A 23,376-nucleotide genomic window follows, 5' to 3' on the forward strand; every position below is an offset into this window, starting at 1 on the left:
ACGTGGCCGGGCGACAGACGCTCTGTGCCTTGTTCCTCTTGGCAGCACCAAGCAGAGGGGGCTAGCCAGGGCCGATTGCACGCCCTGACCCCAGGACGTCCCCTGCCCCGTCTGGTCCCCCTGCAGATTGAGACAGGACCCAGCGATGACCACAGCCCTAAGCCACAGCAACTGGCCCTAGACAGGTCGGCCACCAGGACGAAGCTCCAACGCCAACCCGGAGCCCGGGGGAAGAGCAGTGTGTGGTCAAGTGATGGGGTCTGCACGCAGCCATCCTGGTCACGTGACCTGGAGCAAGTCACTGTCCTCTCTGAGCCTCATGCCCTCAGGAAAACCCAGGGCCACTGTTGGGGAGCAGTGGCACCCACCTGTAATCCCAGGGACTCCAGAGGCTGAGACAGGAGGATCCCAATCTTCAAGGCCAGCCTCAGCAACTTAGCGGGGCCTTGTCTCCAAAAGGGCTGGAGACCTTGCCCAGTGGTTAGCGCCCCTGGGTTCAGTCCTCAGCACCAAAATAAATAAATTTAAAAAGGGCTGCTGATTCCCCATCCTGTCCCTCCTCCCCCCTCCCCCCGCAGGGTGACATCTGGTTCAGCGGGGCCTGGGACCAGGTGGGCAGGATGGGGCTTCGGCAGGGCTGTTTGCTCCTGTGAGTCCAGTCAAGCCTCATTTTCCTTCCACTCCACAAATCCTCACGACCTTCCTGTTGAGACATGACGGACAAGGTCAGGTGGTGCTCAGTGCTGCAGAAAGCCGGAAAGCCCTGGTGCCAAGTGCTGTGTGGGCAGCACCTTGGTTCATGCCCTTCAGGGGCTGGGAGGAGATGCTACCATCATCCCCATTCTGTAGATGAGGTCATGGAGGCCCAGAGAAGTGAAGCACCTTGCCCAGAGATACACAGCAAAGAAGTGGCTGAAATGGGGTTTAAACATATGCTCTTAGGGTCTTAAATTAATGGAGATTGGCCGGGCGTGGTGGCGCACTCCTGTAATCCCAGCGGCTCAGGAGGCTGAGACAGGAGGATTGCAAGTTCAAACAAGTTCAAAGCCAGCCTCAGCAAAGGCGCACTACTAAGCAACTCACTCAGTAAGACCCTGTCTCTAAATAAAATACAAAATAGGGCTGGGGATGTGGCTCAGTAGTCGAATGCCCCTGAGTTCAATGGCAGGTATCCCCCCCCACTGCATTCCTCTCCACACTCCAGGAGAGCTGCTAGGAGTTGCCCATTTTGCAGGTGGCAACACTGAGGCTCAGAGATGTAATTGACTGAACCCTGAGTCACACAGAATGGAAATGGTAGAGCCAGGATTTGAACCCAGTCTAGCTCATGACACCTCTGTGTCCACCATGCTGTGTAGACATCCCTAGGAGGATTTAAAAGTCAGAGTTCTTCAAATTCTGGCCCTGCCATTTGCCAACCATGGAGTCTGCCCCTCCTGGGCACAGTCAGGACAACCGACCGACCCCGGATGGAGCTGAGGCCCCACCAATGTAACAAACGTAGAACTGGAGGTGGCACTTGTCCTGTCCAAGGTGCTCATTCCTGTCACTGTTACTGTTCTCATTGTGTCCCATGGGGGTGACTGCCTGGGCTAGCTGCTGCATGTGCCCTAGTCCCGCCCCCCACCCCCCACGCCTGCTGGGACCCTCCTTTCTCAGGTCTCAGGAGGCTGGAGGCCGGAGGCTGCGTCTGGGAAGGGCTCCACTTGACCAAGAGCCACAAATATTTACCTTGGAGACCTCGGCCCAGCCCGGCGCCTCCGCCCACACTCCCAGGGTGGCGTCTGGGGCCGGACGTGCAGGATATAAGCCTAGATCTCCAGTCCCACTGCCCAGGACAGGAGAGGACCGGCAGAGCACCCGGCGTGTCCAGGTACAGGGCAGGGTAGTTCTGCTCAGTTCAGGATGGACGACAGGCGTCGCCACTCAGCCAGGGGGACCCTCCAAGGGTGAGGGCCAGGGGCAGAGAGGTGCCAGCTCCCTGGTTCTGAAGGCCAGAGGGCAGGGATAAGGGGAGGGGACAGTCTGAGGGGTCTCTGTGACACAAACCTGCCCTGCACACCCAGTGCTCTGAGCCCGAGCTGTGCAGGGGTGACAAGAGGACAGAGGAGGACCAGGCAGAGAGCCCAGGGATGCCCAGTGTGGCCAACACAGGCTCCAGAGGCCAGGGACGGGGCGTGGGGAGGTCAGAGAGGGCTTCCTGGAGGAGGTGGCGTGGCCCTCGCTAGGAGGAGCGCAGGGCCTTCCTGCCGGGGATGTGGCGTGGCCGGGGCTCCTGGGCAGAGCAGCACGCCTGCGGTCCCCTCTGTCCTCTGGCCCTGACTGCGAGCCGCTCCTTCCGACGCCACTATCAGCAGTAAGCGCCATCGTCCCCTTCCTCGTTGTAGCTGCATTTATTAAACCCTTGTCTCCGCCGAGCCTCGAGGTGTGTGTACCACGGTTTCCCCATTTCACAGCCGAGCACCCTGGGAGGCGCAGAGAGGGCGAGTCGCCCGTCCACCATCACAGAGCGGGGTGGAGGCAGACCTCCTGCGTGGGTCTGGCTCTGAAGGCCAAAGGGCAGGGTGGTCCCCCTGCATCCCCGGGCTCCTGACGCTCAGGATGGCCCTGTGGCTCACAGGGGACACGCCAGCCCAGAGCTCCTCAGCACAGGAAGCTCAGACTCCTGGTCCCCCCAGGGTCCCCAAGTGCCCGTTAGTGGGCGGGTCTCTGTGTGCGGGCTCTGTGCTGGGCACCCGGGACGCGGTGGGGAGCAGCAGCCCAAGGCCTCCCTGCCAAGCTCAGGGCCTGGTCAGGGGGCAGGGTCAGAGCAGGACGTCTCAGAAGAGCCCCGCTTCCCAAGCCACAGCACCCTGTGCCACCCGGATGCCACCTTTGTCTTTGGCAACAAGAGCACACACACTGAGCCAGCCAAGGGCTTGGGCCTCTGGGTCCACAGGGCTCCTCTGTCCAAGCAGGACTGTCCACAGGGGGCAGCTCCGAAGGGCTGTGGGGCAGAGCAGGCTGTGAGCTGAGAGCTCGGGACAGGTGACAGGCGCCGGCCCGCTGTATCAAGGAGGGCACAGAACACCCATAGCTCCTCTCCCTTGCCCACAGCCCCTGTGTCGGCCTGTCTGTCTGTTCCTCTCTGTCTCTCCCTGGCTCCACAAAGCCACCCCCCCTCCTGGGTCCCCTCGCCATTACACATTAAGAAGGTGACCTTCTGGGCAGGCTTTGATGGATAGGAGCCCACCAGGCAGATTTGGAAGGAGCCAAGCCCTCTGGGAAGAATCAGAGCACAGGCTCGGACCTGCCAGGCTGGGCAGCTTGGAGGGGCTGGAGTGTGATGGAGTGGGAAGAGACAAGCAGGGTGCGGGGGCCTCGGGGGCTGACCGCGGAGGGCTCTGAGTGCCGGACTGATGGGCCGGGCCAGGGGTGGCCAGAGGGCTTCGCCCTGACCGTCGCTGGTGGGTTTTCTGTAAGGAAATAACAGACATCCCCACGCGCTCTCCACGGCCTCCCTCCCTCCGTCCTGCGGGCTGGGGAGGTGCTCACTGCGGGCAGGTGGACTCTCCACGGCCACACGACACTGCCCAGCGAGGGGCCGCTCCTGGCCACGCTCCCCAGGTTGGTGGGCATCGCAGACCTGCCCTGGGCCTCCTGCCCTACTTGGAGGGCTCTCTGTCCCCCCAGGCTCTGCCACCTGCCACCTGCCACAACTACACCTGGGAAGATGGCCGTGCGGTGGACCGCCACCCTTCTCTGTGGCTTGCTGGCTGCCACCTTGGCTCAAGCCACCTTCAGCGCCCCTGCAGTCCTCAACCTGGGCCCAGACGTCATCAAAGAAAGTAAGTCTCAGCTGAGCCTCTTGCGGCCACCAGGAGGTGGGGACAGGTGGAGCAGACTCCACCAGGGGCCTGGCCTCCCTAAGGGAGCAGGACTGGGAGTGTGAGAGGGCCAGCCCTGGAGGTCCCCGCTGCCTCCGGTCTCGAGAGCCCCCTATGCCAGGTCCCTTTCTCAAAGCCCACTGTGCTGGGGCCCTGTGACCTGCAGAAGGGACATGTGGCCACTGTGTGCTGTGATCCTGCTCCCGCCCTGCCCTGGCCTGGGACCCCTGACGTCAGGGTGCGCTCCCTGGCAGGCCCAGCCCTCCCAGCCCTCGACCAACGGCCCCAACAGGGAACCTGGAGGCCTGGGGTCCGCACATGGCCTTGTCACTCTCCAGCTCTGTGACCCTGGGCACATCCCTGAGCCTTGACTTCCTCTCTGGAAACAGATAGGAGGCCGTCGTCGCGGGTGTCACGGACACCCAAGAGCACAGTTCCCACTCCATGGGTCTGTCCTGCGCGCGGGGGAGGGGGGTGCCTTTGGCAAAACCCTCCACACAGGGACAAAGTGAGGCCACAGCCCCACAGTGTGGCCCCAGAGAGGGGTGTCGTCAGCTCTGGAGGGCCACCTGAAGCTCTTGGGGACCAGAGCAGTCCATGGAGCTGAGCCAGGGCTGGTGGCTGGATCCGAGGGGCATGGGGAGCAGAGAGCCGGGGACGGGTGTGGGGAGGGGACGCCTGGGCCAGGCTGCGGAGGCCCAGGCACAGCCCTGACCAGGAGGAGCCTGGAGTGGGCGGTCACGGCCAGAACCCAGGAGCTGACTGCACCTGGAGGGTCTGAGAGGAGACCCCGGGATCTCTGCAGGACAACAGGGAGGAAGCTGGGGAGGAGGACACGGCCCAGGACGGCCGGCCCATGGCCACTGCGGGGGCTAGAACTCGGTCCTGCCGGGCAACTGTTAGTAGGGGCCAAGCAGCAGACAGAGCCATGCCCACACCCCAACAGGTGGATGAGAGCAGGACTACCAGGGGGTCGGAGGGATGGGGACAGGCTAAGAAGAGAGAGAGAGAGCCTAGAGGGTACCCAGGGACGAAGGGGACTCAAGGACAGAACGAAGGCAGAGCAGGGCGCCCCCAGACCTCGCTGGAACGGTACAGTTGAGGCACACTGCACTGTCCCCGGTCAGTGCTGCTCACAGCCGGCCACCGGAGGCTAACGCACACAGAGCCACCCAGGGCCCCATGACATTTTCTGGAAGCTGCGGCTGGAGGAAGCGGGTCACAGGGAACCCCTGGGAGACCATCTCTGGGACACGGCCTGCAAGCTCCCCAGGGGCCCACAGAACTCACCCCCAACCCTCAGCAGTGTGACCATGGCCCGGTGTCACAAGGCAGTGCCACCACAGGGTGGCAGGGGGGAGGTTATACCCCAACCAAATGTCCTGGGGCTGCTAGCGAGAGAGCCTGGAGGGACCAGAACCAGGGCCCTGAACCGCGGCCCCTGAGGGGCTTTGGTCCACAGGCCCTGGGACACAGATGCCAGCATCGTAAGCACCTGTGGGCGGCCAAACTGCCCCAGCGGGGACTCTGGTCCCCCTGCCTCTCGTGCTGGATGCCCTGGCCAAGGCTCCCGGCAGAGCCTGGGGTCTGAGTGGCCCCACCTCCCCTCAGCCTCACTCCTCATGGTGGGTCCCCATCCTCAAGGCCACAGCTGCCCAGGTCAGAGTGGGGGTGGTCACACCCTCACCCGACGTCAGGATCTGAGGAGCCCCGAGTGACAGCCCTCCCTGGCCTGGAGCCCCCCCAGCGACCCGTTTCTTGCCCCTCCTCCTGGCCCCTGAGTCTGGATGTGCCCCCAGGGCTGACTCAGAAGCTGAAGTATCACGATGCCACCGCCATACTCCAGCAGCTGCCGCTGCTCAGCGCCATGCGGGAGGAGTCCTCCCGGGGCCTGCTGAGCGGCCTCAAGGACACCATCATGAAGCATGTCATCTGGTAAGTGGAGCCGGACCAGGACCCTCCTCCCACGCCCCTGCCCACAGGACTGCCAGGGGTCGAGGAGGGGGCAGGCTGAGAAGAGAGAGAGCCTAGGGGGTGCCCACTGAGCTGAGGGTCCACAGCCCTCAGGCCACACTGACCCCGCGTCCCCCCGCTGTGGAGAGTGGATGGGACAAGTCCCTCCCTCCAGGGGCTCCCAGAGCAGCCAGAGGTGGCACAGAGAGGGACGCAGGAACCCTGAGAGGGCGACTCCAGAAGAAGGGGGCCTGAGAGGCGAGAATGAAGGGACGAGGGGACGCCTCCCAGTAGAGGGGACAGCTGAGCCAAAGACCTGAAGAAAGTGGCCTTCCAGGAAGGGGGACCAGCCTGGGCAAAGGCATGGAGTGGGGACAGCAGAGCAGAGTGGCTGAGGTCACAGCAAGGAGCAAGAGTCCACAGGGCCAGGTCCCAGGGAGACTTGAGGGTCCGCCAAGAAGCGGAGAGTCACCTCCTAAAGGGCGAGGAGCCATCGTAGAGTGCGGCAGACACAGGTGGAGGACCGTGATGGGCAAGACCAGGCTGGAGAGGAGCCACTGGACAGGGCCTGGGATCCTGTCACTGGCCATGCACCCAGGAAAGACAGGACAGACGGAGAGGGAGCAGGCTTGGGGACGGCACTCAGCTGAGCATGATTCTTACTTCTCGCGAATCCCATCCAGGCTGAAGGTTACTTCCGCTGCCATCACCCAGCTGCAGATCCAACCCTCAGACCAGGACCAGGAGCTAGTAATCAAGATCCCCCTGGACATGGTAGCTGGATTCAACACGTGAGTGACCCCTCAGTCAGGCAGTGGGCCTGACTGGTTGGTCCACTCAGTCTCCTCCCCCATGCAAGTATCTAAAAAAGATAGTCCCTAGAAGAGCAACTGCAAAGGTCCTGAGGCAGGGATATACTCATCTTGTCCAAAGAATGGCAAAGAGAAGGGTTGCAGCAGGGAGAGGGGCCAGAGATGAGGTCGACGGGCAACTGAGGCCAGATTATGCCAAGATTCAGGGGCCAAGGTCAGGCCTTGGCTTTCACTGAGATGCATAGGAGCCATGGAGGGTCTCAGCCCAGGAGGGGCAGGACATGGCCGAACATTCCTAACGCATCCTTCTGCAGACTATGGGGAAGGCAGACTGTGTGGGGGCAAAAGTGGAGGCAGGGAGGCCACCTAGAAGATACCACAACAGCTCAGGAGGGGATGGTGGTGGCTTAGACCAGGCCCAGTCAGGATGGCACTCAGGCCTTGGTGCTGCCGCCCCCAGGCCCCTGGTCAAGACCATTGTGGAGATGCACATGCAGTCTGAGGTGGAAGCCCGCATCAGAGTGGACAGCGAGCAGGTGGGCCCCTCGGCCCTCGTCCTCAGCGACTGCTTCAACAGACAGGGCACCCTGCGCATCAGCCTGCTCCGCAAGTGAGTATCTAGCCACGCTGGCTCCCCTAGACCCAGAGGGAGGCCAGGCCGTGGCCTGCTTCCATTTAAAGATGGGGAACACGAGGCTTAGAGAAAGAAGGGGACGGGTCCCTCCTGGTTCCTGACCTGGGGCTCCTCCCAGGGAATCTGGGCTGGGGCTCAGCGGTAGAGCGCTCGCCTGGCATGCATGAGGCTCTTCCTTCCTCCCTGGACTCTAGGGAGGCGCTTTCTAGCAGGAGAGAGGTGAACCTCCCTGACCCTCCCTGATCTCCTCACTCTCCTCTCCCCAAGGATCTCCTTCTGGGTCAGCCCCTTAGTGGATAAAGTCACCAGCCTCCTGATGCCAACACTGCCCAAACTGGTGAAGACCCAGGTGAGTGGCATCTGGCCTCTCTGGACTATGAAGGCTGCGCCCCCCTGTGGGACTAGGGTGGAACTGCAAGCTGGTGCCAAGGGGTTGAATAATTCCTTCAGTAAAGCTCAAGGGCAATGGATTGGACACTGGCCCAGCTGGCCCAGGGCAGTCAAGGAAATGGAGCAGCCGGGAGGCCTTGATCAGTGTTGTGCTGATAAATTGTTTAACGGTTTTCCCTGGAGGAGTTGAGGGGCGCCCTGATCTTCCTGATTTATCTGCTGGTGTAAATCCTCCCTCCTTTTAAACTACCAATGTGACGTCACTGAGCAGAGCTGGGCAGAGATGCACAGTGGCACATTTCCTCCAGAGAGCTAAAACAGAGGCAGCCTCAAGGGCAACAAATAATTGAAAAAGATAGCAGAACTCCTAGGGAATCGTGAGATTTAAAACTGTATTCTGTTCTTTTTTTTCGGGGAGAGAGTACTGGAGATTAAACCCAGGGCACTCAACCACTGGAGACTAAACCCAAGCCACATCCCCAAGCCCTTTGTATTTATTTAGAGACAGGGTTTTGCTGAGTTGCTTAGGGCCTTGCTAAGTTGCTGAGGCTGGCTTTGAACTCACGATCCTCCTGCCTCAGCCTCCCGAGCCGCTGGGCTTACAGGTGTGCACCGCACCCGGCTCAATTCATTTTAACATAAGTTTTTATTTTAAGTTTATATAATTGAATTTTAAAGAATGCCTGGGTTCAGCACCCACCTCAAAAATTCCTGAAAATTTAACAATTTCTCCTTAAACGTCCTTGCTGGCTCTAGCATGCCACTGTCATGCACCAATCTGGGTGGGTCAACCAGGTCCTGTTGGATTTCTTTTTCTGAGTCAGTAAGCATAGGGGACTTTCATTTACCATGCCCCTGATGTGTCACAGTTAAAATGAAATTTTGTAAATTGGATTCATCACATTCCCAGTGATTTCTGCTGTGAATGCCTAGATTCGTGGTCATGATGGTGGGTTACCCTCAGGGGGCCAAACACCTTGACAACCAGTTGATTTTTTTTTTATAAGACCTTTTTAATTGAAAAGATGGTATAATAGCTAAGGTGATTTGGGGAGAGAAATACCCATAATCCTCCCACTCTCGCCAGCCTCAGCAATTTAGTGAGACCCTAAGCAACTTGGCAAGACCCTGTCTTATAATAAAAAATTTAAAAGGGCTGGGGATGTGGCTCAGTGGTTAAGTGTCCCTGGGTTCAATCCCTGGTACCAAAGAAAGAAAGAAACAACCCTGGTTCTGTGAATGCAAGCTACTTTCTGCAGTACCTTATTGGAACAGGGTGAGGAGGGAAAGAGGCAGGAGATGGGAGGTTTTGAACGCGAGTTAATATAAATGTGCAGCATCAAAGTCAAGGCCAAGGTCTGTTGTTGTTAGAATTTTGAGGCTCCTATTTGTTAGCAAAGGTACGTACCCAGGGAGGGTTTTAAAGGGAACGTGAAAGTGAATAATTTCATATGATTGCCTTTTCTTATGTGAGGTTTTTTTTAAGCCCTTTATTTTTCTATGCAAAGGCAGGAATTCCTTTCCCCACACTCATTTATCTATTTACTTATAGCTGTACATACTGGTGGGGTTTGATGGGAGGTATTTGTACCTGCCCACAGTACAACAATGTAATCTGCCCAGTATCAGTCCCCAGCAGGTCCCCATCTCTCCCTTCCTCCCACGCCCTGGTCCCTTTCCTCTCTTCCACTGATCTCCCGTAGATTTTCGGGAGATCCTCCGACCCCCACTTTTTTCCTTTCTCCTCTTGAGCTTCCACATATGGGAGAAAAACATGCGACCCTTGACCTTCTGAATTTGGCTTATTTCACTTAACACAATGGTTTCAAGTTCCATCCATGTTCCTGTAAATGACCTAATTTCATTTTGCTTTCTGGCTGAGCAGAACCCCACTGCGCACGTAGACCACATCTGCTTGACCCTTCTCCCACTGAGGGACACCTAGGCCCTAGTTCGCTACTGTGAACCCGCTGCTGTAACCGCAGGTGGCATGGACCACCAGAGCAGGCGACTTTGATTCTTTAGATGAATGCCAAGGAGTGGTGTAGCTGGGGCCTAGGGTGGTTCCAGGGGCAGGAAATTCTTCAAGTGGGGCCCAGGTGCAAATTTTCCCCCAGCCTCGGGGGAGGGGGGAAATGTAACTAATCCGGCATTATATTTTAAAATCCAAGAATATTTTCCTCAAATTTCCTATTTAATACCTAAAAACATAGACAAGATGGCAAGAACTTGGAATTATAAAATGCTCTTTGCATGGGACCTGTCTGTGGCTCAGGGGAAAAGCCAAGTGTGGGAAACCTCCCGTTTATCACCGTGGTTTCCCACGTAATTCGCTGGCTCTGCCATGAGGGTCCCGTCAAGATTTTCTTTGGCATGAAGGGAGAGGCTCCCAGTCAGCGGGTGAGTGCGTGGAGGGGCTCATCTGGAAAATGCAGAAGCCCTTTTCCATCCATGTAGACCGGAGGCTCTCAGCCTTGCCTGCACCTCAGAGCCATCCGAAGGGTTAAATTTGGGGGGTGACTGGCCCCGCCCCTATTCAGATGCAATTGGCTTGGTGGGACCCTGTGTCCTAGAGGACTCTACTGTGCAGCCAGGGTTGAGACAGACTCTCGTGACATGAATTGTGGAATTATAGGAGAAAATGCAGAGGAGGCCAGAGACAGCGGATCCCCTGCTCTTCACAGGAAAGGTATCCCCAGATTACATGCTGGGAGTCTCTCAGCCGATTCCTCCTAAATTCTGGGTTGATAAAAGCAGACAGGAACAGGGAATAGTGATGCATAGAAAAAGTTACCATTTCCCCAAGTGCACTGTGGGCTGGGAGTGGTGCACATGACTATACTCCCAGCAACTCAGGAGGCTGAGGCAGGAGGATTACAAGGTGGAGTCCAGCCTCAACAAGTAAGCAAGAATCTCACTGTCTCAAAATAAAAAAGACTGAGATGTAGCTCAGTGGTAAAGCACCCCTGGGTTAATCCCCAGTACCAAAAATAAAAGTAAGAAAGCCCTCAGTCAAAATGCACTCATTCCTGGAAAGTATTAAGAAATGATTAACTAGGACAATGGTACCTAAAATAAAATGACCTCAACAATCTTGGAGCACCATCCAGAAAACAGGATGCCTCGGGGCAGGAAACAGGCCTTTGGGTCCCACAAGCTGGCAAGTCAAATATCCAGCCCCCTTAAGCAGAATAGGAGAGGCAGGGGCCTCAACTTGGTCCCACCAACACTCTCGCTGGGTCACACTGTCATGGGGGCTGAGCTGTTCCAGAAGGGACTTGGCGAGGATCTATTCTGTGAATAACCAAATTGTTTACTCCCTTTAAGGAAAACCTGTGAATGAGACAAGGCGCTCTGGGAGGGGAGCTGGACTGCCAGGCACACCAAGACACAGGGCAAAGGTCACAACACTGCCAAGGGTCCCAGGTGGCTCAGGGCCCTAGCAGTGGATTCTGAGCAGCAGGGAAGGCGGGGGAGTGGAGAACCGTGCTGAAGGAGCCCGTTTTGCTCTTACAGCTGTGTCCTGTGATCCAGGCAGCCTTCAAGGACATGTTCCAAGACTTCCTGAAGCTGGTGAGGGGTAGGTGCCCCGCTCCCTCCCCTAACTTTTCCCTGACCTAGGTGGGTGGCCTCCAGGCTCTGCCTTCCCCAGGCCTCCCCAGGCCTACCGGTAGAGGACCAGCAGGGAGGAATCCATGACTCGGCAAGGTTCTAGGGAGGCCTGTGGGACCCCTGATAAACCCCAGTTCAAATCTCTGCTCTTCCATGACCTTGGGGACGTCCACCTACTTATCCTCAGTCCTCCATCTGTAAAACGGAGCTTACATTCCCTACTTCATAGGACTGTAGGTGAGAATTAAAAGTTTACTGAAGGTTCCAGGAACATAGCAGGTGCCCGGCTTGGCACCCAGAGGGACTCACAAGTGCTGGCTGAGTGACAGATGGACGGGGCGGAGGGGGGGGCGGGTGGACAACACAGCGACCACCGTGTGCTACTAGAGAAGGGGAACAGGGAGGAGCCAAGACAGGCACCAGGGAGGGCGGTCACCACTCCTGCCCGAGAGCAGAGTTGGGGGGACGGGGCTTCTGCCCACCCCCATCCCGAAGTCGGCCCCGCTCAGTCCCCGTGGAGTGGGAATTGACAGGCAAGAAGAAAATTCTAGCACCTGGGATCTAAAGAGGCCCATTAAAAGGGCGGCCAGGGAGCCCTGGGCGAGGAGATGGACCGGAGGCGCTTTGACGCCAGAGGCCATCGGCTGAGGGACCGGCCGCGGGCGGCTGCTCTCCCTCGGCCCGGAGTCGCCCCACTTCGCACACGAGGAAACCGAGGCTCAGAGCAGTGAGGTCGTTTGTCCTGCCCCCAGGGGAAACCGGCGACAGGGGGGAGCTTGAACCCGATTCTTCCCATTGCCAGCGGGTGTGATGCAGTTTTGGTGGTTACTCATGAGATCCCGCTTTACCAGGAGGACACGGGGCGGGGCTGGGGCGGGGCTGGGGCGGGGCTGGGGCGGGGCTGGGGCGGGGCTGGGGCGGGGCTGGGGCGGGGCTGGGGCGGGGCTGGGGCGGGGCTGGGGCGGGGCTGGGGCTCCATGCAGGCGCGAGGCCTGGCGCCACGGGAAGGAAAACGGGAGGACAGACAGAGGGCCCTTCAGAGGCGGGAAGTTTCACCCAAGCTCAGACCCCAGTCTGTGTGGCTCCTGGCTCCCATGGTCAGAGTCAAGGTCAGAGATCCCAGGGGGCAGATGAGACGCCACCGCCACCTGGTGGCCATTTGGGGCATCCCGAGGCGAACGCCGGTGACCTGGTGTCCAGCTGCGCCCTGGACGGTGCTGGGTACAGTCCGGTGGGAGAGCGGAGAGTTCTAAGCAGCAGTTCAGGTTTGACGTAAGACAGACTGGATCCAAAGCTGCTCCCAGGACGACCGGGCACTTCGTGTCGCTTCTCTGTGCCTTGTTTCCCCTTGTGTAAACGGCGGTAGTAACAGCACCCACCTCCTCAGGTGACCATGGGGCTGACAGTTGACAGGTTTACAGGGTTAGCACTGGCACCGCACCCCGCCCAGTGCTCCCCCTCACAGATCTCTCTTCTCCCCGAGCAGTGCCCATCCCCCTGAGCCCGGGAGGCCTGCTGTTTGACCTTCTGTCTTCCTACATCGAGGGCGATGTCATCCAGCTCAACCTGCAGGTGAGCGTCACGGAACCTCAGAGTAAACCGGGACCTTACCGCTCTTCCCTGACCACCCAGGGTGAGACCGCTGGGGGAGAAGACCCTGCTCACTCTCAGGGCACACGGCCTGGTTTAGAAGTCACAGCAGCCTGAACAGGATTCTGAGGGAGAGGACCAGGAGGGGAACCTAAGGACCAGACACAGAATATGCACCCAGGAGCACTCCCGACCCTGACCCTGAACAGTCCTGCCCATCTCGGGACCTCTGGAAACATTGAAACCAGAGCTCAGAGTAGAGAGGCATCCTGGAAGATCACACAGACCTAAGTTTCCCAGCTCCGTGACTTCCTGGCTGTGTGATATTGGGCAAGTTTCTTCACCTCTCTGAACCTCAGTTTCCTTAGCTGTAAAGGTAAATACTAATAGTCACTGAGGAGAGAATAAAATGAGACCACAGAGGACCTGACAGGAAGTTCCCAGTAACTGTCCTCTAAAAAAATGGAGCTGCACACCCATCTGGGGGTGGACTCCCTGAAGGGTAAGGCTAACTGGGGTAAATCCCGAATAGTTCTGAGGAATCCTTTGGAGAATTGCAGCATCCAATATTTCCACCCATTTTGTTGCAATTTTGAGTTATCCCCTCATTGAAAGGATTTGAGGTGTCTGAGAAGTTGAAATATGTGAAAAATAAGATATTCCAATTGAAAGGCATGGCACTACATGCTTAAAGTCCCAGCTACTTGGGAGGCTGAGGCAGGAGGATCACTTGAACCCCGTAGTTCAGGGCCAGCCTAGGCATAGAACAAGACCCCAACTGTTAAATTAAAACAAAATCCAGAGATCATTCAGGTGGCATAGATATTGCCAGACCCCTGGCATAACTCAATGTCTACAGCAAGGCACTGAATTCCAAGCTAAGATTCCTGACAACAGATGCAAAAAGGGAAACAGGCTGAATGGTGTCTGAGTCCATTTTGTGTTGTGATAACAAGCACCTGAGACTGAATAATTTATAAACACTTTAAGTTTATTTTTACACATTGTCTGGAAACTGGGAAGTCCTAGGGCATGGTGTCAGCATCCGGCAAGGGCTTTCAAGCTTGCATCGCTCCATGGCGGAAGGCAGAAGGGCAAGACAGCAAAAGCAACAGAGGGCCAAGTTCACTTCCATCACAGCCCGCGCTGGCGAAAACATCAGTAACCCATCAGTCGTGACCTAATCGCCTTGTAGGGCCCTGCCTCTCAATCCTGTTGCCCTGGAGATTGTTTCCGACACATGAACTTTGGGGGACACATTTGAGTCACAGCAGTGTCATTTCCTGCCAGGTTGTCATTGGGCGAGCTGTGCAGTTCAGGTTCCCAACTCCCTCCTGCTCCGTGTCTTCTCAGGCCAAACTGCTGGACTCCCAGAGCAAGGTGACCAACTGGCTCAACGACTCTTCGGTGTCCCTGGCGATGCCCCCCCTGGACGGCGCCCCGTTCAGCTTCGTCATGAGGCAGGATGTCCTGAATGCGGTGGTGGCTGTTCTGCTCCCTCCGGATAAACTCACGGTCCTGTTGGACTACGTGGTAAGCCTGGGTGGGGACGGAGGGTGGGGCCCCTGCTGCGGCAGCGTCTGCTGGACCTCAGGGGACGCGAGGCTCCCTGGCCCCGACAGGTGTGGTGGTATCCCTCCCTCTGACCTCCAGCTCCGAGCGGGAAACGTCTGTGACATGGCGCTCTGGCCTGGAGTCTGAAGCACGTATTTCCTCTACCAAAGAGTCCTGGGGGGCGAAGGGCACTGTAGCTCTGAGTGGTCCGGGGACGGCAGTTCTGCCGCTGTTCCCCACTGTGTGACCTGTGGCGGACTTCCCTGACGGATCTGGCCCTCCTGGCCACCGAGCCCAGATGCCACCTTGGGATCAGCACAGAAGGCTGGAGCCCGGCCGCGGCCACCTCCTCGGCGGAGCTGCTGGGGAAGCCGAGGTCCAGCGGGAAAGGCTGGGCTGAGTTCTGGAGGGGGCAGGTCCTGCTCTGCGGACAGAGGACACATACCAAGTCCTCAGGGTCCACGCTCAGGATTCGGGGCTGGGACAGTGAACAGATGGTCAGTGGTCACTAGCGATCACATTTGTGGCTGCAGCAAGCACTGGAGTCACTTTTGTGCGTCTTCCGGGAGCAAGGAGTGGCCGGCAGACCCCAGCCACCACCAACCACGGCCGGAAGGTCACCAGGGACCCCAGGCCCCAGGGCGGCTGACCCAGGGGATATTTTTGCACCACTGACAGACACGTGGCCTGGGACCAGGACCCACCCAGCTTCTGAGGGGTTCTGGGACACCTTCCTCCCAGCAGTGGGGTGCAGCCCACCGCCCTGGCTTCCTCTTGTCCACAGCTCCCTGACCTGGCCAAGGAGCTGAAGTCGAGCATCAAGGAGATCAGTGAACAGGTGGGTCCGTCACACCTGCAGCCCCGTGGGTCTCGCTGCCAGAGGCTTCCAGAGATTACTGTCGTCTTTCCACCACTGGGGACGCTCACAACGGACCCCGGGCCCCCGGAGGGTTCTATCTAGTCAGGCCGTTTAGGTCAAAGGATTACACAGAGTTTCATCCCTGTGCACCTGAAGGGCGGGGGCTGGGGCCTCGAGAGGCCCTCGGAGGTCCCACGCTGTCTGCTGTCCTTCCAGGCCGCAGAGAAGCTGGACGGCACCCAGCTGGTGAAGTTCCAGACTCGGAAGACCCCCCAGCTGCTGCTGAGCCAGGGCGGCGCCCAGGCAGCCCAGCTGATCGTGTTGGACCTGTTTCCCACCAATACAGCCCTACGGCCGCTCTTCACCCTGGGCATCGTGAGTGTGGTTGTGTGTGGCACGGGTGGCAACCTGGGGCTCTCCTGTTCACCACTCTTGTCACCCGGAGGGGCAGCTCTGAACCAAGAGTCAGGAGCTTTGGGGACCCAACTCTGACCTTGTGACTTTATTAGTCAGGGATCTTTGGACAGAAACTCGACTCACATGCACAAAAAAGAGTTGTATTCACTCATATAACTGAAAGGTCCAGAAGGGATTGGCTTCAGGAATAGCTGGATCCAGGTGCTCAAGCAATTTCATCTTCATCTGTGCTGCCTCCGGCCTCAGGCAGACTGTCTGCTCGTGGAAGCACCCCCAGCTGCCTCAGGCCCCTATCAACTGCCCAGTCCCAGCAGGAGGAACTTCTCTTTCCCAGTAGCTCCAGCAAATGTCTCAGGGATGAGTCTCATTGGCTGAGCATAGGTCATGTGCCTGTGGAGTCTGGAAAATGAAATATGGAAATTTTGTGACGTGGAGCGCACACCAGCTGGGGATTGGAAGTTGACTCCATCGACACCACACGGAGAGAGGGAAGGATAAGTCCTCTCCCGATGTCTAAACGGGAGTAAATGATCTCCAAGGAAGTTCTTTTTTTTTTAGTACCGGGAATTGAACTCAGGGGCACTCACCCACTGAGCCCCATCCCCAGCCCTATTTTGTATTTTATTTAGAGACAGGGTCTCACTGAGTAGCTTAGCGCCTCGCTTTTGCTGAGGCTGGCTTTGAACTCGTGACCCTCCTGCCCCAGCCTCCTGAGCCGCTGGGATGACAGGTGTGCGCACTGTGCCCGGCTCCAAGGAAGTTCTTAACTGATGTCGTCAGCAGCCCCAGCAGTTCAGATCTCAGACACCTCATATTGGCACGTGGGGGGCGCTGGGGGGGACGTGGGGGTGGGGATCATGGAAGGACAAGCCTAGCAGGAGGCCCCAGGAGCAGGTGATTTATTGAAAGAAGCAGATCAGGGCAGGGGAGGGTCTGAGCAAAGGTGAGTCTCAGCGGGAGAGTGCACGGCTTGACCCCAGAAGGGGCATGGATGGCAGCACGCTGAGTCCCACTGAGGCCAGAAGGCAGCCCTTCTCACCCGTCGTCAGTCACCAGGGGCAGGGGTCACAGAGCCCCCAGCAAGGCAGCTCCATTCAAGCAAGGGAAATGCCCCAGGGAGGGGACAGCTGTGACCTCGAGTGGCCAACCCCCGGGGGCAGCGAAGGTCGGAGATGAGGCAGAACTCATGGCTGGCGCTGAGCAGCAGAGACCTGTGCCCAGCTTCACAAGGAGCCGGCCAGCGCCTGGTTGTTAAACGAGCCTCAGGTGACACTGTCCTTACAACTGGCTCTCCGGCACAGCCTGCAGTCAGCCCGTGTCAGTGTCATTGGAAAGTCCAGAAGCGAGGCCAGTCCCAGATACAGGGCCTAAGATGTGCATCTGCCGGGCACCATAGCGCACACCTGTGATCCCAGTGGCTCTGGAGGCTGAGGCAGGAGGATCTCAAACTCAAAGCCAGCCTCAGCCCTTTAGTGAGGCCCTCAGCAATTTGGCAAGACCCTGTCTCAAAATAAAAAATGCAAAGGGCTGGGATGGGGCTCAGTGGTTACACGTCCCTGGGTTCAATCCCTGGTACAAAAAAATAGAGAGATGGGCATCACCTTGACCCCTGGCCTGGGGTGGCCTGAAGGCAAGGGGTCAGCCCTGGTCTTTGTGAAGGTCCAGGATGCGTGCCCCTAGGCCGCCATGCCCGACCTGTGGACCAGCTCATTCCTGGGCCCCGGGCTCAAGTGGATGCAGGCCTGGGCCCCGTACTGGGGCTAGCGTGGCTTCTGGACAGTCCAGTGACACTGACCCTGGCTAACAGGCAGCAGGGCCTTCCTGGTCCTGTCTGTCCCCAGTTTCCTCGCCTGTGCCGTAGGGAACAGCAGGCCCCACCTGGCAGGGTGACAGGATCAGAGGAGAGAGGGACCAAGACCCTCAAGCTTTGCTGACACTGAGCAAGGGCCCATGCTCATCTTCGCCATCTTCGCCGTCATCCCTGAGACACGCTGTGTTGTCATCTATTGGGTGGGGACAGGGGAGACAAGTACTGTCCCGTTTCACAGATGTGGAAAGTGAGGCCCAGAGGGCAAACTTTCTCCCGAGGGGCCAGCCGCTGAGGTCCAGACCAGGTGTGCTGGACCCCAGAGCCTCCTCGGGTCCCCCCACCCCACACCCTCTTCAGAGGGACAGAGCGTGGCTTCTCTTGTTGCAGGAAGCGAAATCAGAAGCTCAGTTTTACACTGAAGGTGACCAACTTGTGCTCAGCTTTAATGACATCAGGTGAGGCGCATCGCCGCGGAGCTCCTACAGCCGAAATGAGCGCTTCCCCCCACCCCGACCGTGGGCCTGAGTGCCCAGAGGTGGAGCTCAGTGGGTGCTGCCCAGGCTGGGTGGCGAGTGCCTTGCTGGATCTCCTGCCACTGACCACTGAATGCAGGGGACAGGGAAGGACAGGGAAGGGCCTCCCAGCAGCCTCGGGGTGAGCCGGCCCTGCTCAGGATCGGCCTGCGGGGCACCGTCCCCAGGCCTCGGGCAGCCCAGACTGGACACCTCCAAGACAGCAGCAGTGACAGCCCTTGGAGCCCAGCACGGAAGTGCCTCTGTGCCCCTGCAGTTGTCCCCCGTCCCACCACCCTCCTCTGCCCTAGAGCAAGTTCAGGGTCGTGCACTGGAGCCTCACAGGATAAACCAGGCTCGGGGCGAGTTTTGATCAGTTCCCACGAGGCTGGAGTTTATAAATCTGCTGCAACATAGACATCAGACCACTTGGCCGCGCTGGGCTTGGCCTCCCTCCACAGCCACGACCCTGAACCCGGAGCAAGGGGACCTTCTAGGAGGCCTGGGCTCCCCAAGCCACCGGGGGTTCCCTGTGGGGCTCTTGTGTGTATCCTGGAGCGGCACCTGCCACTGAGGCCTGCGCCGCGCCTGGTACACAGCAGGTGCTCAGTAAGCAGCCGGTGGCCGCACGGCTGGGGTTCCCGGGGTCACCTCACGGGCACCTTTTGTTGCAGCGCCGAGCGGATCAAACTGATGAACTCGGACATTAAACTATTCAACGTAAGTATCCACAGTCGTCCCCAAGGCCACAGGGGCTCCCGCCAGAATGGCCCATTCTGCAAAGAGACATTGCCCAGGACTAGCTTCAGATGAGACCCCAACAGCTCGGGACCTGCGGGTCACCTACCCAAGCCCCCAGCTCTGTGGACGCTGGCTGGGCATCTGCTGTGTGGGCCGTGGGGACACCCCCGCGCGCTTTCCTGCAGCAGAAGTCTGACCCTGTGTCAGGAAACAAACCCCTCCACTCCCGGCCTCAAACCCTGCCGGACCCACCCCAGGAACCCGGGCAGCCCCTTCTCTCGGACCCCATTTGCCTTCGGGGTCCAGCTGCACCAGCGACCTCACACTCGCTGAATCTTCTCTGATGTTTTCTCTGATCTTTATGTTTTTTTGTTGTTTGTTTGTTTTTGTTTTTTGGTACCAGGGATCTAGCTCAGGGGCACTCAGCCACTGAGCCCCATCCCCAGCCCTATTTTGTGTTTTATTTAGAGACAGGGTCTCACTGAGTGGCTCAGCACCTCACTTTTGCTGAGGCTGGCTTTGAACTCACCATCCTCCTGTCTCAGCCTCCTGAGCCCCTGGGATTACAGCCTGGGCCACCGCCCCTGGCTGTTTTGGCCCGTGGGGCTCTGAATTCCCTAGAAGTTAGGAACGCAGGCAAGGCAGGGCCAGGTTCCCTTGGAGCATCTGATAGAGCGGTGGATGGAGCCCCGGGTGGGGTGCACCTGACCGTGCACCTGACCCTCCTCCTGCGGGGACCCTGGGCGGCCGAGTCCTTCTCGTCCCGTCTGTGCGGCCGCGGCATCCTCTGCAGCTCAGACTCGCAGGGGACCTGAGATTCCAGGGGCTCTGGCTCTGCCCTCACCCTGGGGCTGACCCGCACCCACTGGAATGGCCAGGAGGACCTGGGGCTCAGCCGGGGTGACAGGTCCCTTCTCTCTCGCAGCCTGAGCTTCTCAAAGACATCATCACCAAGATCCTCAACTCTGCGCTGCTGATAACCGAGAACGGTGCGTCCCTCTGCCGCCTGCTCCCCTCTCCTGTGTCCTCACCTGGGGTCCCTTTTCTCCATCTCCCACCACCTTCAGGTCCTAGTCCAAATCCCACCTCAGCCGCCCAGCCCCGCCCTTCACTAGAGCCAGTACCAGGGCGCAGGGACGGGCCTCGCAGGGCGGGCGGCACACCCAGGTCCTGGAGCAGACTCGAGGGGCAGCAGGCCTGGGTCAAGTCCTAGCCCCTCGTGCCGGCTGCCTGGTCTCGGACAGGCTGCTCGGTTCTCCTGAGCCTCAGTCTCTGCACCAGTGCAATGGGAGAGTCAGAGCAGCTCCCGAGGCACCATGCGTGTTGGGCAGCAGGGCCCGTCCACTGCTCGGCCTTTCCTAGCATCGCTGCTGCTGGTGCCATAGCTACGTCACCAGCAGGGGTAGCGGGAGAAAATGACCCCAAACCCCACGTTGAGTGGGTGGGAGAGTATGTGACCTAAACCAGCATCACCATTTTAATATCATTAAATTTTTTTCTTTTTTTTTGCACCAGGGATTGAACCCAGGGGTGCCTGACCACTCTCTGAGCCACACCCCCGGCCCTTTTTATTTTTATTTTGAGACAGGGTCTTGCTAAGTTGCATAGGGCCTCACTAAGTTGCGAAGGCTGGCCCCCAGCTTTTGATCCTCCTGCCTCAGCCTCCAGGCCTCTGGCGTTACAGGCGTGCACCAGCTTTAACTTCACTTTATTAGCCGTGGATGAGGGAGCCCATGAGGGTTCTTGAGCAGGAGGATGGAGGACGTGAGGGCTCACTTTGGGGCCACCGGAAGAGGTGCCAGAGCCTGTTTGGCACTGCCAGGCCCACCCGTGCCCCAGCCTCTGACCACATTTATCGTTCCAGGCAAACTAAGAACTGGGATCCCCATGTTGATAGTGAAGGCCTTGGGATACGAGTCAGTGACGCCGTGTGTGACCAAGGTGAGTGACACGGGACTGAGGGGCTGCCCTCCAGTCCCCGCCCTGCTGGTCCCCTGTGGGGCGACCTGGGCAAGTCCCTGCCCCTCCCAGGGTCCCCCCTCCTCATCTACAGATTGTCATTATTCATCCACTGCTCAGCCGTCAGTCGTTTCCGAAGGCCCACCCCACGGCACAGCTGCCTGTGAGGGCCGAAGGCCCCGGAAGTGAACCCGCCCACCCCCGTTTGTAGATACGTAAACCCATAAATATCTCACATCAGGCCAAGTAGGGAAGGGCCAAGAAGGAAAGTAGAGCAGGCTCAGAGGAGAGCGTGAGGCCAAGGAGAGAGGCTGTTTTAGATGGGATGGTCAAGAGGAAGTGGGACAGTGAGCCCTCTGGGAAGCCAGGAGGAGCATCCTGTCAGAGTGGACAGTGTGTGCAAAGGCCCTGAGGCAGAAAGGTAAGGAAGGAGGCCCAGATGTGAGGCAGCATCCAGGGTGTGTAGACCACACACAGCTCCTATGGCCAAATGGGCTCAGCCCACGAGCATCAGGATGACGTCTGTCCTGTCCATGCCTCTGTCCCCAGTGCTGTCAGCAAGGCCTGGTACACACTAGTTGTTCCAGAAATACCTGGGGAGCAAGTGACTCTCCCTGGCATCATCTGGGAGATGGGCTGTCACAGCCCTTACCCCAAACGTCACCCTTCAGCACCTCTCCTCATAACCCCTGCCTTGGACCCCCACCTCTGTATGAGCCACTATCAGTGAGGTGACCCTTTCTGTTGGCCAGCCAGCTAGCAGGCATTTATTAAGCACCAGCTGCATGTATGCACTGATCACAACAGTGGACAAAACAGTCAGAAACCTTGGCTTCTCTGAGATTTGATTCCACTCTTGAGGGAAAAATGTTGAAAACAGAATCATTAGCACTTAAGAAAACCCAGAGAGGACTTGTCCCCACCCCTCAGTGACAAAGTGTCCATCGTAGGGCTTCAGAGGTGCTTTGCACCAAACTCTGACTCTCATTGGCCCTGATTTGCCCAAAGCCATTGACCAGGACCACTGAATTCCGGAGTCATTTAACCCTGGAGAAGCCACAGAGTTCAGTTCATTATTCACATTAATGTCCACGTTTCCTGTCTTGCTCTGCCCGACCGTTCCCAGCCAGCAGTACCTCGATTTCCTCTCTATAGTTTCACAATGTCATGTATCTTAAAATCTAGTAAGAAGAATGAATAAAAGGACAGGCATGTTGGTCTGGGTAAGAATCCAGGTGATGAGTGGACGGTGTTCACTCTACAATTCTGCTTTACTGGATGTTTAAAATGGTTATAATAAAATCTTGGATGCCAGGCGTGGTGGCGCAGGCCTGTAATCCCAGCAACTCAGGAGGCTGAGGCAGGAGGATCACAAGTTTGAGGTCAACCCGGGCAACTTAGTGAGGCCCTAAGCAATTTAGCAAGATCCTGTCTCAAAATAAAACATAAAAAGGGCTGGGGATGGGGTTGGGCTGGGGCTCAGTGGAACAGTGCTCACCTGGCATGTGTGAGGCACTGGGTTCGATCCTCAGCACCACATAAAAATGCATAAAGATATTGTGTCCAACTACAACTAAAAAAATATTTATAAATAAATAAATAAAAGGCAGGGGATGTGGCTCAGTGGCTAAGTGTCCCTGGGTTCAATCCCTGGAACCAAAAGATAAAAAATAAATCGAGCTGCCTGACCCCAGTGGGTTCACAGCCAGGAATCTACACTTTATAAAACTTCTTGGAGAGTTTTGGTGGCAGGCAGGGCTTGGGGACAGCGGTCCTACAAGACTCACTGCACGTGGACACATCCCCTGTACGGAGACAGCTGTGCGACACAACTGTTCCCCTCTGGCCCTTCCAAGAATTCTGCAGGAGGGAGTTAGGGTCCTGTCCCCCCCCCCCCCGGGGCCAGCAGTCACCTCATGGAGACAAAACCAGCTCCAACCTGGGAAGGGCGGGAGGTAAAAATAAATCAACGCCTTGACTCTTCTTCTCCAATCCCAGGATGCCCTGGTGCTCGCCCCAGCCACCTCCTGGGACCTCCCTGTCTCCCAGTGAAGACATGGATGGCGGCCATCCAGCACAGGCTGGTCCCCAGCTGGGAGTGTCCCTCTCCATGATCAATAAACACTTCTCTGTGACCCCTGCTGTCTGGAGTGTGACTGTCCCAGCACAGGAGTCAGCCGTCCGAGCTACACCTGGGTCACGTTCAGGCACATCTGCCAGTCTGGGCAGCGCCTTAGCTGTGTCTGGGTGACATCAGTCCCCGTGATGATGGGTCAGCCGTCTTGACCACTCCCCGGGTTCAGGCGCTAGAAGGCCCCGTCTCCCCGCCTGCCCTCAACACATCTATGGTGGCCTTGTCTGGTGGGGACACACATTCTGTTGATCTTAGTGGCGTGGTGTGTCACGAGGCCCCAGAGGCAAGCGAACCAGGCTTCGAGTTCTGTTCTGGCCCCTCTTTGATCCTGAAATGTGGCTTCCCCTCTGTGAGCCTCAGTTTCCTTCTCTGTAAAATGGGGACAATCATAGTCCTGGCCTTGGAGGGTTGTGGTTCAGATTTAAATGAGAGAAAACAGTTGCATCAGGCACGGTGGCACTTGCCTGTAATCCCAGGGACTCGGGAGGCTGAGGCAGGAGGATCACAAGTAGGAGGCCAGCCCCAGCAACTTA

The 23,376-nt window shown here is 57.9% G+C and overlaps 1 protein-coding gene across 2 annotated transcripts; it reads left to right on the forward strand.

The window, feature by feature from the left end:
- The first annotated feature begins 1,766 nt into the window (after window positions 1-1,766).
- Window positions 1,767-22,844, forward strand: Bpifb1 (BPI fold containing family B member 1). 2 transcript variants are annotated; one of them, XM_046433960.1, is made up of 16 exons: window positions 1,767-1,873; window positions 3,673-3,827; window positions 5,666-5,801; window positions 6,503-6,610; window positions 7,092-7,241; window positions 7,533-7,614; window positions 11,172-11,235; window positions 12,754-12,839; window positions 14,211-14,390; window positions 15,196-15,249; window positions 15,487-15,645; window positions 17,885-17,952; window positions 18,684-18,729; window positions 19,676-19,739; window positions 20,615-20,691; window positions 22,708-22,844. In XM_046433960.1, the coding sequence occupies exons 2-16, from the start codon at window positions 3,713-3,715 to the stop codon at window positions 22,759-22,761; spliced, it is 1,443 nt and encodes a 480-aa protein (XP_046289916.1). In that variant the 5' UTR covers window positions 1,767-1,873; window positions 3,673-3,712; the 3' UTR covers window positions 22,762-22,844. The 2 variants fall into 2 exon arrangements, with proteins under 2 accessions (XP_046289916.1, XP_046289915.1); XM_046433959.1 differs by lacking the exon at window positions 1,767-1,873 and adding an exon at window positions 1,926-1,949.
- Window positions 22,845-23,376: the final 532 nt, after the last annotated feature.

The sequence above is a fragment of the Marmota monax genome, unplaced genomic scaffold, assembly GCF_021218885.2.
Source record: "Marmota monax isolate L192 unplaced genomic scaffold, Marmota_monax_Labrador192_F-V1.1 WCK01_AAM20220418_F8-fsc00014, whole genome shotgun sequence".
Taxonomy (NCBI): domain Eukaryota; kingdom Metazoa; phylum Chordata; class Mammalia; order Rodentia; family Sciuridae; genus Marmota; species Marmota monax.

What these genes read in the sequence shown, in the direction of transcription:
- Bpifb1 (XM_046433960.1), top strand. Translation starts at nt 3,713, where the DNA reads ATGGCCGTGCGGTGGACCGCCACCCTTCTCTGTGGCTTGCTGGCTGCC. An exon ending in ATCATGAAGCATGTCATCTG is followed by an intron (nt 5,802 to 6,502) that starts GTAAGTGGAGCC and finishes AATCCCATCCAG; the next exon opens with GCTGAAGGTTACTTCCGCTG. An exon ending in GCTGCTGATAACCGAGAACG is followed by an intron (nt 19,740 to 20,614) that starts GTGCGTCCCTCT and finishes TTATCGTTCCAG; the next exon opens with GCAAACTAAGAACTGGGATC.